At 40.6% G+C, this 16653-nt stretch overlaps 1 protein-coding gene across 2 annotated transcripts in view; it reads left to right on the top strand.

Moving 5' to 3' along the window:
• RASEF (RAS and EF-hand domain containing) overlaps positions 1-16266 on the top strand; it is a 99070-nt gene extending 82804 nt beyond the window's left edge. For both annotated transcript variants that reach the window (XM_088838067.1, XM_055427345.2), the window contains 3 exons: positions 1328-1447; positions 4527-4603; positions 12985-16266. In XM_088838067.1, the coding sequence (XP_088694193.1) occupies positions 1328-1447; positions 4527-4603; positions 12985-13090 (303 nt within the window). In that variant the 3' untranslated portion in view covers positions 13091-16266. The remainder of the gene's footprint in view (positions 1-1327; positions 1448-4526; positions 4604-12984) is intronic.
• The last annotated feature ends 387 nt before the right edge of the window (positions 16267-16653 follow it).

Raw genomic sequence — 16653 nt, 5'->3', positions numbered from 1 at the left:
TACTTAACACATTAATGGGTGGGGTGTCTAGTCTGGGGGAGGGCTTTTCATTTCCTTCTCCCCTTTGCTTTTACTTCACTCTGATGCATTCCGTTGGAGGAAAATGGTCAGAAGAGAAAGGAAGTATAATTTTAGTTTCGAGGCTCATTTTTGATGCTATATCAGGTGTGGCACCAAAGTGGGTAAGCACCCGGCTGTGTTTAGGCACCACAAAGAGTCATTTCCCCACGTGTCAGGAACCACTGCTGCTTCGCTTGTTTAGGAGCCAAAAGGCTGTTTTTCTAGTCACGTAGTCTTCTGTTCTTATCATAGCCTGCTGAGAGGGGCTTACTGACCCCTTCGTTTCACAGACAGGGAAATGGAGTCAGAAACAGGAAGAGACTTGCTGGATTTCACGCAGTCACAGCCTGTGAGCAGCCAGGTGGTGGGAGGGGTGGAGTCTCAAACTTACTTCTGCCTCTCACATCTTCCAGTCAGTCAGTCAGCTCCTCTGTGAAGGCCGTACCAGTGCGCACATGCTAACTGGGGAGCGTTATCCTGAGAAACTGGTACTTTGAATGACTGCTCATCGACTCCTCACAAGAAATATGTTGATCTTTAGGGCCTTTGTATTTTTTTGTTTGTTTGTTTGCTTTTCTGGAGCTAGACAAGTTGATTTGATTTGATTTGATTTGATTTTTTATTTTTTTATTGGAGGCTAATTACTTTACAATATTATATTGGTTGGTTTTTCCATAAATTGACATGAATCCACCCCGAGTGTACATGTGTTCCCCTTCTTGAACCCCCCTCCTACCTCCTTCCTCCCCATATCCTCCCTCCGGGTTATCCCCGTGCACCAGCCCCGAGCATCCCGTATCATGAGTTGCCAGATAGCAGTGAATGTGGAACTTTCAGACTCCTTTTTTTGTCCCCTCATAGCTGAGGGAATATTTGTGTGTTTTGTACCTGGGATAATGAAGCCGGCTTGTTATCACCTCTAGAGTGAAAATTAGAGCAAATTATGTGAGCACTACAGCTAAATGTAACTCTAGGTCATGCGTCTTGAGTTTGTATTGTTTTCTGTAGTGGCAAGGATGATGGAGTCAGTTTGGACCTCGGCCCTCACCATTAGAACATCTTATTTAACCTCTCTGAGTTTCAGTGTTCTGGTCTGGAAATGGGGAATAGTTTGTCTCCTTTTAGAGATAATTTGAAGTTTAAAGATATTGTCTGTACACCATGTGGCATACAAGGGGCATTCAGAAGTGGTAGCTGTTGTTGTCATCATCCTCATAACTTGTCCAGTGTTTCATGCATGCACCATTTTTTCTTTTCTTCATGGTAGGATGCAGCCCATGAGAGCATTCCTATCATGTTGGTAGGAAACAAGGCTGATCTTCGTGACACTGCTGAAGCAGAGGGACAAAAATGTGTCCCAGGGTACTTTGGAGAAAAACTGGCCATGGTAAGAGTAAGAGTGGGTCCAGACTGGAAGAGGTCTTTCACTTTTCTCTGTGTGTGCTGAAAAGGTTTGACAAACCTCTGCTCTGTTTGGGTCTTCTGTCCTTACACAGACAGAATTCCCAGTGCCCCCAATCCACCCTATGAATGTAAATAATTAACAAGAATTAAGTCCCTTGTGGGGGTAAAGCAATCATGTGATCATTTTCCCCACTGAGTATCAGTGACAAACAGGAGGCAAAATTCTCCTGTCTTCTTCCTCACTTTTCCCCAGTTCCTGGAATCCTCCTCTAGTCCTGGGATCCAGGTAAAGGAATAAGAATGGGTGTCCTGTTTTGAAAAGTTGACTTTGGTTCCAGGGGGTCACTGTGCCAAAGGGCAGCAGATGATGCAGTGTGTCACTTGGGTGACAGGGTAAAGAGAATTGGTAGACATGTCCTTTTTTCTAAGATTTGTACTCAGTTGGAATAGTATCAAATTGTTCCTGGTTACGCATTTGTATAAGGAATGGGCCTCATTTCTGTTCAGATTACTATTGTGGGCAGTGCTTATTCTCTCATCACTGTCATTGTGTCAGAATGCTTTGTGGCCCTCTTTTGACTTGTTTTACCCGAACAAGGAATCAGATGACCCTTGGGTCAAATAAGTTCTTACTATAACAATCTGATTTGACATGGCTATCATTGTTGTCTGTCATCATCAATGAAAAGACTGCTCTATAACATAAACAAGTGAACTTTAAAAAGAGGTTTCAATTTCCCTATTTTAAGTTGGAATTGTTTATTATTTAAAATGTGATAACTGTGAGCCAAATATGATAAACATTAAAACTAGGCAATGAAATACAGACGAGATCCATTCAACACATATTTAATTGTATTTACCGTGTGAAAAGTACTTTATTGTGAGCTGAGCAAAGGGTAGAGAACAAACATAGTTTACTGTCTAGGGGAGACAGACATTAAACCTATGTAATCCACTCGTCCCCCTCGAGAGCCATCACTCCTGGCCGCATGCCAACTTTATTCCTTCTCCACAATTTCTTATCGATTCCCCAAGGTTTGCTTACTTATTATGCATCTCATGTCCACCACCCTCCTGCATCCTCAAAGACCATCTCTATTTCACCCGATAACATCCTGACTGTGAAATTCAGCAGCAGCACCACCCATTTCTACTAGACATAAGATTCATTTGGGGAATTATTCTAGCATTTCTGTGGATTGAGGGGGTCATGAGTAAAAGTTTCACAGTAATCTTTCCCCATTGTTTGGCTGTTCCCTTTCTCCCTGCTCCAGAGTATCCATCACATCCTCTCTCAGTCTCACACAGGAACCAGGTAAACCACACCTGGCCCCACAGCACACACAGTCCTCCTTTCCTAAAGGAGTGGTTTCCAGCTTGTTAGACAAAGACACATTTCATCAATTACAATTGTGGCAAGTGCCGTGCTGGAAAAATACATGTCAAGAGGTTTTGTAATAGGAATTCCTAATGTTGACTTTTTCAGAGTTAGGAAACAATCTTAACTTCAAGGAAGGATTACCTAAAAATCGAAAAGGTAGGTAAAAGTCAGCCTGGTGAAGGGGGTTACTAAGGATATAGGATAACCTAGGTAGTGGTAACAACAGGTACAAAGGTCCTGAAAGTGAAAGTCGCTCAGTTGTGTCCCGACTCTTTGCGACCCCATGGACTATACAGTCCATGGAATTCTCCAGGCCAGAATACTGGAGTGGGTAGCCTTCCCTTCTCCAGGGGATCTTCCCAACCCAGGTATCAAACCCAGGTGTCCCACATTGCAGTCGGATTCTTTACCCACTGAGCCACAAGGGAAGCCTGCAAAGGTCCTAAGGTGGGAGGAAATTTGGAGCATTGGAGAAATGGATGGCCAGGGGAACTTGAGCATTGTGAGGGAGAATGGCCACTGGTAGAACTGGGAGGTTGGCTGGAGCCATACAAGCATACCTAGGCCTTGTCGGCCAGGTAAGTGTTTAAATACTTGTGAGGGATGGGAAACATCAGAAGGTCTGAAGCAGAAGAGTGATAACAATCAATGACTGTGTGTATAACCACTGGGAGGTTAAATAATAGAGGACTAGAAAATGTCCATTGGTTTTAGTAACACAAAGGGTGCTGAATCTCAATAGAAAAGGATGATAGGGTGAAGAGGGGTGTGTTAGCTGCTGGCCTAAAGGAGACATACTGCTGATGGACATTTAATTCCTGTGTGGTTACCTTAAGCTATCATTTTTATCTCTCTCAAGTTATTTGATAGAAAACATTTGGTGGCATGTGTGACTCTTGGATATAAGAACCTTAAACTATGAAATTTTGTGTAGTTGGATGGGGTTTTTTTGGGGGAGATGCAAAATAAATATTCCCTGATTGGGTGGAATATTATTCGGCCATTAAAAAGAATGAAATAATACCATTTACAGTAACATGGATGGACCTAGAGAGCATCATACTGAGTGAAGTAAGTCAGACAGAGGAGGAAAATTGTATGATAGCCCTTATATGTGGAATCTAAAAAGAAATTATACAAATGAACTTACTTAAAAACAGATTCACAAACTTCGAGAAGGAACTTATGGTTGCCAGGGGAAGGCTGGGGGAAAGGGATAGTTAGGGAGTTTGGGATGGACACGAACACACTGCTATATTTAAAATGGATAATCAGCAAGAAACTACTGTATAGCACATGAAACTCTGCTCAGTGTTATGTGACAGCCTGGATGAGACAGGGATTTGAGGGAGAGTGGATACATGTATATGTATGGCTGAGTCCCTTTGCTATTCACTTGAACCTATCACAACATTATTTGTTAACTGGATATACCCTAATAAAAAATAAAAAGTTTTTTTAATTCTTTTGACTAGGAACTGTTACTGGAATAACTAAGCTCAAATGTGTTTTTTTTTAAATCTTGAAACTTTGAGTCCAATTACTTAACTATTATTTTTAGCATACTCAACAGGGGAATATTATTATTTTATTGATTTTAAAAGTGAACATTCCAGGAAACCTAATCAAAGCTTTCATTTAATTGTATATATATATATATATTTTTTTTTTTTTACAGACCTATGGGGCATTATTTTGTGAAACAAGCGCCAGAGATGGTTCAAATATAGTGGAAGCTGTTCTCCATCTTGCTCGGTAAAGTTTTGCCTTATATTTGGAAAACTGAATGCAGGATTGAATTTTCACTTAGCTGCTGTATGTGTCAAATATATTGACCATAAAGTGAATCTATATTGGGGAACACTGTCTTGTCTTTCAGTAGTGGTTGGAGAAACAGTTTTTGAAAAAACTGGTAATGCTGCTTGTTCCCTGTGAACATTGGGAATGTACCTCTACTGCCAAACAAAAGCAGGTGCATCTGGGGTATCGTTGACATTTCTGCAAAATGTCACTACAAAGCTAACAGCTGACATGTATGAATCATTTCCAGGAACCAGATTTTAAACACAAGAGACCATTATGAATATAACTATCTATTATGACATTTTCCAAGGTAAAGGAAAAAAATTTCACAAAGCAAATTGTATATCATGCCAGGAACCAGATTTTAAACACAAGAGACCATTATGAATATAACTATCTATTATGACATTTTCCAAGGTAAAGGAAAAAAATTTCACAAAGCAAATTGTATATCATGGAAGCACTTTGTTTACATTATTACCCAGGTAATTTTTAAGCTTAGACAATGGTGTTAATATGTGGATTAGAATGAAAACTGCATCATTGAGGAACTTGGATTTAACTGTATTTCAATCTTTGCAGTATTCTTAGGAAATAACAATGTTTTCTGTTAGACTTATTTCTTCTGCTAGTTTTCTGCCACAAGTGAAAAGATGATTCTTTACTGGTCTAACAGTTTAAATACAAAAAAAAAAAAAAAGAAAGAAAAAATATAAAAACATGCATTATCAAAATCCAGCCAATGAACTTTAATTGCTGACAAAGCAAAACCACTTTGGGCATGTAGTTCTTTTTCTGATCATTTGTGAGATTCTGGTTTTATAAGAATCTTAACTTTAGTAGAATAAAGCGTTCACCACTACCTTCACCTCAGGTAGGAGGTGCTACATTGCTGCCCCAGCTGAGCAGGAAAGGAAGCTGCAGCTAAGGCGCTCTGCCTGGCTGAGGGCTTCTGCCCAGCACACTGGAGGAGTGTAGTTTCAGGAGGCTCAAAGTCCAATCTTAAATCTGCCCCGAACAGCTGTGGAGTCTTGACTAAGTCCAGCATTTCTAATCTGTAAAATGAGGGAAGGGGCTAAAGAAAATGATCGATAAGGCTTTCTAGTCCTGACAGCCTATGATTCCATAGATAAGAGTGTTGAGTCAGCCTAGCAGCCACCATGTATACAATGTAGCTTTACTTAAAACAGCTATGTGACCTTTGATAACAAGGTGACTTCTTGTGAATCACTCATCAAAGAGCTTTTTAAATTATTGTTGAGACGTCTAGGTTATGTTGCTAAGCTAAGTCACTTCAGTCGTGTCCGACTCTGTGTGACCCCATAGACAGAAGCCCATCAGGCTCCCCCATCCCTGGGATTCTCCAGGCAAGAACGCTGGAGTGGGTTGCCATTTCCTTCTCCAATGTGTGAAAGTGAAAGTGAAGTCACTCAGTCGTGTCCGACCCTTAGCGACCCCACGGACTGCAGCCTACCAGGCTCCTCCATCCATGGGATTTTCTAGGCAATAGTACTGGAGTGGCTTGCCATTGCCATAACCTTCTTCTAGGTTATGTTAACAATATGTTAAATAGGAAAATTATAAATAAAGCAAATATGTAGAGCTTTAATTTGCTTTATACCATGTCATCTGATTGTTTGTCAAAGTACCAAGTCTTAAATGAAAACAGTTTAGTTTCCACCAGTAAGATTACTTTTAAAGGTTTTACAGCCTTCAAAATGTTGTGTATAATGCAAAACATTAAATTCTTGACTTAATCTCATAAAATAGTTCCCATAATTCCATTTCATACCATGTCGTGTCTTAAAACCTGAACTGGAAAAGTTAATGGATTTGCACTGTCTGAACCAGTGTTTGTTTTTAGAGGGAGGCCATAAGGGTTTGGTTAACAACCTGAATTCCTTTGCCTTTTCTTGAAAAACCTCTCAATCCCAGGAAAAGTTGTTCCTAGAAATTCAGTTTCCCTGTAGGGCTGACAGGACGTTCATTCCAACTACTGTCCATCAGTAAGTCAGTCTGCCACCACTAGAGCCACAGGCTTTAAACATTTTGCAATAGATTCAAGTACAACAGGCATCAAATTGGTCAATGGCCTGAAATTTGAGAAAAACATAAAAAGCTCAGGCTGATATATCAGTTCAGCACCGTTGCTGAGCCCACTGGGTGTAAATCTGTCTATAAGACTGATTCATTTAAAATGCAGTTAAGCATATGGCAGTTTGGGGTGAGGTAGTTTAGTTTTCCCAGACTTAAACCTGTTTTAGATGTTTGGAATTGTATTTTCCTGAATCCCTTAAAGTGGCAGTGCCTGCATTTTGAGTAGATTTAAGGAAACTGAAGGCCAAGTGAAAAATACAGCCTGTTTTTCTCCCTTAATATTTGCTTTCAAGGTTCAGTAATGTCTGCATTATTATGAGTGCTCAGCATGAAGGCCTAGTAGAGATATCAGGGTATGTAAGATAGGCTGTGCAATTTAAAATTAGAGAAAAAAAAGAAAAATATGACCAGGCAGCCATATGATACATAGCTGAGGGGGCCTGTTGGACCTCCCAGAAGAGAGAGATGTGAGTTGTCTTGTAAAGATGCTGTGTTTACTGTACCCACTGTACAGATAAGAAAACTGAGAATTAGAATGCTTTATCAGCTTGCTCAAAGTGACACAGCTACTAAGTGGCAAAATTAGGACTTTGCACTACTCTGAATCTCTGATGTGCCTTTTAAATGCTGGCAATCTCAGGATTCTATTCTGCACTCTCTTGCTCTTACTTTCTCTGCCTAATGTCTTCCATCCCCATGGTTCCTAACACTGTCTAGAAGGTGACTTATTCCAATATATTTTTAACTCCCATTTATTTTAACTCCCATCTTTTTTAAAATTCCATGTTCCCACCCACCAACAAATGGAAATTCCATAGGTCTGATTAACCCAACATAGCTAAATCCTAATGTGTTTTCCATAAAATTATTCTTCACTCTATACTCCCCTTTTCAGGAAACTATTAACATTATAATTAAAAAAAAAAAGTAACCTAGAGTCAGTCTTGACTCCTTCCTCTTTCTTCATCATCTGTCTGTAGTGGGTTCTGAGGCCCTAATGATTCAGTGACCTCTCTACACTTTTTCTTCAATCTGTCCATATTCTTTCTCTAATCAGGGTGATCTTTGTAAATAAAAATCCACTTAATACTTTCCTGCTTGCACCCCACATTGGTGTCTGATCTACAGCAAAGAACCCAGTCTCTTTTAGCAAGTGGTTATATGCAGAGTACATCATGAGGAACGCTGTGCTGGAAGAAGCACAAGCTGGAATCAAGATTGCCGGGAGAAATACCAATAACCACAGATATGCAGATGACACCACCCTTATGGCAGAAAGTGAAGAGGAACTAAAAAGCCTCTTGATGAAAGTGAAAGAGGAGAGTGAAAAGGTTGGCTTGAAGCTCAACACTCAGAAAACAAAGATCATGGCATCTGGTCCTATCACTTCATGGGAAATAGATGGGGAAACAGTGGAAACAGTGTCAGACTTTATTTTTTGGGGCTCCAAAATCACTGCAAATGCTGATTGCAGCCATGAAATTAAAAGACGCTTACTCCTTGGAAGGAAAGTTATGACCAACCTAGATAGTATATTGAAAAGCAGAGATATTACTTTGCCAACAAAGGTCTGTCTAGGCTATGATTTTTCCAGTGAGCATGTATGGATGTGAGAGTTGGACTGTGAAGAAGCTGAGCACTGAAGAATTGATGCTTTTGAACTGTGGTGCTGGAGAAGACTCTTGAGAGTCCCTTGGACTGCAAGGAGATCCAACCAGTCCATTCTAAAGGAGATCAATCCTGGGTGTTGATTGGAAGGACTGATGCTAAAGCTGAAACTCCAATACTTTGGCCACCTCATGCGACAAGTTGACTCACTGGAAAAGACTCTGATGCTGGGAGTGATTGGGGGCAGGAGGAGACGGGGACGACAGAGAATGAGATGGCTGGATGGCATCACCGACTCGATGGACATGAGTTTGAGTGTACTCCGGGAGTTGGTGATGGACAGGGAGGCCTGGTGTGCTGTGATTCATGGGGTCACAAAGAGTCGGACATGACTGAGCGACTGAACTGAACTGAACAATCCCCCAGAGCCAGATCTCACCTACCTTTCTGTTTACATCTCTTCTTGCTTCCCAAATGAATGATAATCTCTAGACACAGCAAACGTTGCCTCCAGTCATGGCCAGGTTCTTTTATTCCTCTTTGTCTCTATGCAAGCTGTTCCCTAAACCTGGAACCTCCCATCCGCTTTATTTTTTTTTAGTTAATTCATTTATTTTAATTGGAGGCTAATTACTTTACAGTATTGTATTAGTTTTGCCATACATTGACATGAATCCGCCCCAGGTGTACATGTGTTCCCCATCTTGAACCTCCCCTCCCACCTCCCTCCCCATACCATCCCTCTGGTTCATCCCAGTGCACCAGCCACGAGCATCCTGTATCATGCATCAAACCTGGACTGGCAATTCATTTCACATATGGTAATATACATTTTTCAACACCATTCTCCCAAATCATCCCATCCTTGCCCTCCCCCACAGAGTCCAAAAGACTGTTCTATACATCTGTGTCTCCTTTGCCGTCTCGTGTACAGGTTTATCGTTACCGTCTTTCTAAATTCCATATATATGCGTTCAGTTCAGTTCAGTTGCTCAGTCATGTCCGACTCTTTGCGACCCCATGAATCACAGCACACCAGGCCTCCCTGTCCATCACCAACTCCCGGAGTTCACTCAAACTCATGTCCGAGTTATATGCGTTATATATGCGTTAGTATACTGTATTGGTATTTTTCTTTCTGGCTTACTTCACTCTTTATAATAGGCTACGGTTTCATCCACCTCATTAGAATTGATTCAAATGTATTCTTTTTACTGGCTGAGTAATACTTCATTGTGTATATGTATCACAGCTTAATGAATTCCTGTCCTGCCAGTAGGTCGGCTCCACTGTGCTTGTGTGTGAGCAGCTTTCAGGACCTGGTAACGATTTATTTAGAAGATATCTGGCTCTCTCTCAGAACTCACTAGTTGAGGATCCCAGAGCTTGGCATAAGTTGGACATTTGTTGAATGACCCAGTGGTCAAGATTTTGTATTTGAAGGCTGTATTAGTTTTCTGTTGTCACTGTAACAAATTCCTACGAACCTAGTGGTTTAAGCAATACAAATGTAGTTCAGTTCAGTTCAGTCGCTCAGTCATGTCCGACTCTTTGAAACCCCATGAATCACAGCACTCCAGGCCTCCCTGTCCATCACCAACTCCCGGAGTTCACTCAAACTCATGTCCATTGAGTTGGTGATGCCATCCAGCCATCTCATTCTCTGTCGTCCCCGTCTCCTTCCACCCCCAATCACTCCCAGCATCAGAGTCTTTTCCAGTGAGTCAACTCGTCACATGAGGTGGCCAAAGTATTGGAGTTTCAACTTTAGTCCTTCCAATGAACACCCAGGATTGATCTCCTTTAGAATGGACTGGTTGGATCTCCTTGCAATCCAAGGGACTCTCAAGAGTCTTCTCCAGCACCACAGTTCAAAAGCATCAATTCTTCAGCGATCAGCTTTCTTCACAGTCCAACTCTCACATCCATACATGACCACTGGAAAAACTATAGCCTTGACTAGACGGACCTTGGTTGGCAAAGTAATGTCTCTGCTTTTCAATATGCTATCTAGGTTGGTCATAACTTTCCTTCCAAGGAGTAAGCGTCTTTTAATTTCATGGCTGCAATCAGCATCTGCAGTGATTTTGGAGCCCAAAAAAATAAAGTCTGACACTGTTTCCACTGTTTCCCCATCTATTTCCCATGAAGTGATGGGACCAGATGCCATGATATTTGTTTTCTGAGTGTTGAGCTTCAAGCCAACCTTTTCACTCTCCTCTTTCACTTTCATCAAGAGGCCTTTGAGTTCCTCTTCACTTTCTGCCATAAGGGTGGTGTCATCTGCATATCTGAGGTTATTGATATTTCTCCCGGCAATCTTGATTCCAGCTTGTGCTTCTTCCAGCCCAGCGTTGCTCATGATGTACTCTGCATATAAGTTAAATAAGCAGGGTGACAATATACAACCTTGACGTACTCCTTTTCCTATTTGGAACCAGTCTGTTGTTCCATGTCCAGTTCTGACTGTTGCTTCCTGACCTGCATACAGGTTTCTCAACAGGCAGGTCAGGTGGTCTGGAATTCCCATCTCTTTCAGCATTTTCCACAGTTTATTGTGATCCACACAGTCAAAGGCTTTGGCATAGTCAATGAAGCAGAAATAGATGTTTTTCTGGAACTCTCTTGCTTTCTCCATGATCCAGCGGATGTTGGCAATTTGATCTCTGGTGCCTCTGCCTTTTCTAAAACCTGCTTGAACATCTGGAAGTTCACAGTTCACATATTGCTGAAGCCTGGCTTGGAGAATTTTGAGCATGACTTTACTAGCATGTGAGATGAGTGCAATTGTGCGGTAGTTTGAGCATTCTTTGGCATTGCCTTTCTTTCAGGAGGTCATAAATCTGAACCAGGTCTTATAGGGTGTTACGGGTTGAACTGTGTATCCTCCTTCTTTTCCTGAGTCTTTGTTTCCTCATCTGTGAAGACAGTGATGCTCACCTGTCACGTGACAGTGTGTGTGTTGTGTGTAATAAGGACTACGTGAAAACGTGTAGCATAGCATTTATTAACTGGTCTTCAGCAAGAACTAGTTTCCCTTTTCTTTCCTACTCATGGTGCAGTGGTTTTCAAAGGTTAGCATATCAGCTCCTTCTGGGGCTGTGATGACCAGTTAGTGGCCACTATCCACTGGAAGTGTGGTTATCCAAACTGAGATGTGCTAGGTGTAGTAAATAAATACTGGGTTTTGAAGTCAGTATAAAAATTGTAAAATACCTCATGAATATTTTTATTGGTAACATGCTGAAGTGATAGTATTGTTGTAATACCAAGTTGATTAAAATATATTAATGAAATTAATTTCACCTATTTCTCTTTACACTTTTTACTGTGGCTGCTAAATTTTTTTTAATTACATCTATGAATTACATTCTATTAAATAGCACTGCTGTGCTGGGAACATGCCAGTTCCCAGGATCTGGGAACAAAGCACACAAAATGTAGTCCCCTGGAACAACTTTTCTTTTCTGAAATTACCTGAAAAGACTGGATCTCACTGGAGGGTCCTTGGCTGCTCTTCCTCGGGTGTTTCATGCATCTGCGGTCATGGCTGGGTCTGCTGTGTGTTGCCAAGGTGCTCCTTCCTTTGGCATCTCAGCCCCCAGGACCTCTCTGCTGTTCTCTGTCGAGTGAGGAGCCCTCGGCCTCTTACATGGCAGCTCAAAATGATCAGGCCTTATTAATGCCTCATGTGGAAGTGCCAGCACACCATTCCCTCACCATTCCATTGGACTGAGAGGTCATAGAGCCGGTCCCGACCACAGGAGAGCGGCACAAGCTTCATTCACCACTAGTGGGGCAATGCCAGACACTGACAGAGAAGGTGGAATTCTCTGCGGCCATCCTGGGGACAAGCTGTCACACCCTCCTCACCACATGACATTTCCATTCAGCTTGTCTAAGGTGGGACTTCCGAATGTGCGTATTTCACAAGCATCCTCAGGGGTAGGAGACTTCCTTAGGGGGCTTTCACAGGAGATCATTGGTGCAGTGTTGCCTCTGTTAATTCTATAAGAAATTTAGGAAGAGACAAAAGGATTTTTTGGATTTTAACCATCTGCTGTTATCTCCATGATCAAGTATTATTACAAAATGGTTATAAAGCCATCATTGCTTTTGTTAATGGTAAGCATTAGCTGGGGGTGGAAGCTAGGTTCCAAAGTCCTAAGGAATGAGCTGTGCATGTGGCAGACTATGCACCATGCATAACCACAGGAGACAGCAACAGTAGTCCGTGTGCGTGTGGGTGTGTGCACATGTGTGTATGCACCTGGGTATGTGTTTCTGTGTACATGCATGAGTGTGTAGCCTACTGTTCAGAATGCAGATGGCTGGAGCTCACCTGCATGGTTGCAATCCAAGTTCTGCCACTTCTTCAGCTATGTGACCTAAGAGAAATTTCTTAACATTTTTTGTTTGCCTTCATTTTCTCACATATAAAATGGGAGACAGTAAAATCATATACCTGTGAGGATTAAATGGCAACACCTACAAAGCATTTAGCACCCTGTCTGGATGGCACACAGCAAGTGCTTAGCAGTGCAGTTTTATTTCTACCGAGTTGTTTATGGTTCTATTTTATACCTCAGTAATCTTCTCTGTCTGTATGTCTCTCTTTCTCTCTCCAGGGAAGTAAAAAAAAGAACTGATGAGGATGACAGCAAATCCATTACCAATCTGAGTGGCACTAGTTCCAAAAAGTCAACCCAGATGAAGAACTGTTGCAATGGTTAACTCCAAAACATCCTTGGCCCCTAAAGCCTTCATTCCCAGAGTGTTGAATGTACATGACTTATTTGCTTCTTACATGAAGTGGTACATCCTACAGACACTTGCATGGAGAGTTACAGTGTGGGGAATCTGAACTGTGTTCTCAGGTCCCTCCAGAACCTCGGCTCTTTTTTGCTATTTCAATGAGTGATTTGGGCCCCCTGGTTAAATATGCCTGCCTTATCTTTAGAAAGTCTTTTTATGCTCAGATCAAAGCTATAAAAGAAATTCACTAACATTAGATTCATGTGGTAGATGACATTTACTTCCAATATTCAGTACTATTGGGTTGGCCACAAAGTTCGTTCAGGTTTTTCTCGATTTTACAGGAAACCCCAAATGAACTTTTTGGTCAACCCAATAGAAAACTAGTAAAAGGGGGTCACCTTCCTACCTTTGCTGTAAACTAGCTTTCTGGTCTTGACTGCCACCAACCCACATTAGATCCATTTCCTCATCTGTAAACAAGCAGCTTGGCCTTTCAGGCCTTGGCTCTCTCAGCTCTGAAGCTCTTTAAGGAGTGAGGAAGAGAGTGTGATGGCCCACGGCTTATAAGGACTCTGGTCGTTCATCTTTTTAAATATTTAAGTATCAATTTTTCTCACTTCTTGTACAAGAACAGAATTTAATTGAGAAAAAAATGGTAATGTTTATGCTCCAGTGGAGATAGAAAAATCTATTGTTTTATATATAAAGAAAACATTTGGGGGACAAAAATCATTTGTATATTAAAAAGGGTGTTTTACAATCTCAGAATACTTATAAAGACCATGGTTTGAATTCACTGCTAAAAATTCTAACAAAAAATATAAAGTCACATGCTACTGAAAATACAATGCCCAGGGAAGTTGTCCCACTTCACTTAAAAAAAAAAGCAAGAGACTGCAGGTGCTGGTGAAAGGGAGTAACTGAAAGTGACTACTAATGGGTATATAGTTTCTTTGGGGATGATGAGAATGTTCTGGAATTATATTGTGCTAATGTTGCACAACTTTGTGAATATACTAAAATCCACTAAATTGTATACTTTAAATGGTGAATCTTATGGTATGTGAACTATATACGTGTATATATATATATAGTTTTTAAAATATACTAGTTTAATTTATCATTTTGCCAAATGAAAATATGCAAATTCAAACCTCCCCATGACTTAAGAGCATAATCTCTTTTCTATAACAGATACTCTAACACCTTGGCTGCCAGCATTCACATCCTTAAATAATGAACAGCGAAAGAAATGTTATGTATAGTTTTGAAAAATCATCTCTTTTGAAGAGGAATTGTGGTTAGGGTACAGGTGAGTCAGTCCTTTGTCTGCGGTGACTTGGGACTCATCCTCACCATCAGCTTCAGGGATCTTGCTCTCCTAAGAAGCTGTGCTGCCTCCCAGACTTCCCCACTGAAATGTCTCCAAGAGCCAAAGGAGTCAATACCTGACCCCAGGGTGGGTCAGCGAGGCGTGGTTTTTGGTTTCAATTTTCTGTGGCCAGAACCAAGTTATTCCCAAACAGAGACTTGAACTTAACGTGATTCATAGATCCAGGCCCCAAGGAGCCTGCTGAAAAAAATAATAGCTCTTATTTATTGTACTATGTAAGCTAAAAACATCCCTCTTATAGAATTAAAACAACTCCACTTACAGTTTTTATGATCAGACCTTAAATTCTCCAAGGTTTTTGTCTTTTTTTTAATGAAAGTTGGGTAGTATGTTAACACAGCTTATAAACAGCCACAACATCCATTTAGCTTTTCAAAGTGTGCCTTCTCCCTACTGGTGAGATCTAGTTCAGTTTTGTTCTTTTTCACTGGGAAGTTGGTTCTGTCTTCAACAACTCTACCATGGATTCCTGTTTCCTGTTTTTTGGTCCCAGAGGGGAAAAAAAGTTTACATTTTTTACTAAAAAGAATACCTTGCTGGTGGGGAACTGTCAGACTGATCCAGGGAGGGATGGTTATTTTTGTGCCATGGTGCGATGAAAGTTTTGCCACTACTGTTTGCCTCGGTGGCATCTGTGGAGCCCAGGTTAGAACAGACCTAACAGACCTGTGTGTTGATATATGGTATTCAGCTTTAGGAGTTTGGTACAGTTGCACAAAACTGTGTTAGTATACATGTTATTGTGTTGTCTTTATTTATTTTCCCCCAAAGTGTCTATATTTGTCTTACAATATGTATATAATAGTATATACCTTTGATACAGAAGTATTATCTTGGTCTTTGCTTCTGGACTATATGGGCAGTAACTCAAACTGATTAGATTACATAGGTGCCTATGATAAATGAAGCAAACATCTTTAACTATCTTAACGTGGATAAATATTTTTGCAACAAAATTCAAATTAGACTTATAGCTCTGGTTAGCGATCCTATTTAAAGAAAAGCTACTGATAGCTCTTTTACTGCCCTGCTAGGAAACTAAGTTTATTAGCAACATTTTATTTTATGAAGCTGTTCCCAAATTTAGAGTTTATTTTTGGTAATAACAAAAACAGCTAGTGTTTTTAACTTGAACTTAATTTGCTACACTTTCTACTCATCTTGTCTCAATTACTCCTGGTAGAGATTTTAAAATCACAACTACACTACACTCTTTTTTATGTATCCTGACACACTGGATATTATTTTAGTTTCAACATGAAAAGAACACTGGCTGTAGAGACATTTTTCCCTGTTAACTTTTAGCCTCATGCATTTTCATAATTTATTTTTTTCCACTTGCTGCTTTATATGACATATGTGACATCTGATTATTTAATACTAAATGTGATTTGCATAAGGCCCAAACCACACAACCCTCTTGCTGAAGATAAAATTGAGCTTAAAGGTAAAGATTTATTTTCATATTTGTACAGTGATTAGCTTCAGAGTCATGGTTTTCATGGGCTTTTATTGTATGTATGTGTAAGAAATTTCATACATATATATTAAGAAGACCTCTAAGTAATTAAATAATTATTTTATGATTTTTATTTACATGGTTTACATTTTCATAATATTGGCTGTATTTCATTTATATTGTTTCTCTTCAAACCATTAATAATTATCCCATAATGTGTAATTTATGGTAGTACAAATGTCTAAAGAATACATTATTTGTTCTGCATCATAAATTCAATTAAAAAAAAAACCACTTGCTTTGGTCTTCTGGTATTTCCTCAGCTTTGCTGCAGGCATTGCTGAAGTAATTTTAGTTCTAGGATGTGCCTACATGAAACTGAGCCTCTAAAACTCTGGCCCAGGCAGCTAGCTGGGGAAGAAAAGGGTTGTGTATGGTACTGTGGCACATCTCGACCAGCGGGGCTATAGGTCGACCAGCTTTGGGGTGTGACATCCAGGAGTAGTGAGGCTTTAGTAGAAAACTGACAGGACGTACTCTGGCCATCCTCATGACCTTGGGTTAGGGCCCTTCTCTGACACCCCTCTGTACCCCCCCAACACACCCTGCCTAGCTAAATCCTGCTTTAGCTTAAATGTCACTTCCTTCAGGAAGTTTCCCTGCTCATCCTGGTTTGGATGCGGCTGC

Source organism: Moschus berezovskii, chromosome 7 (assembly GCF_049115385.1).
Source record: "Moschus berezovskii isolate FMDL1 chromosome 7, NW_MosBer_1.0, whole genome shotgun sequence".
In the NCBI taxonomy this organism is placed as follows: Eukaryota; Metazoa; Chordata; class Mammalia; order Artiodactyla; family Moschidae; genus Moschus; species Moschus berezovskii.
This window is presented reverse-complemented; position numbering and strand designations above follow the sequence as displayed.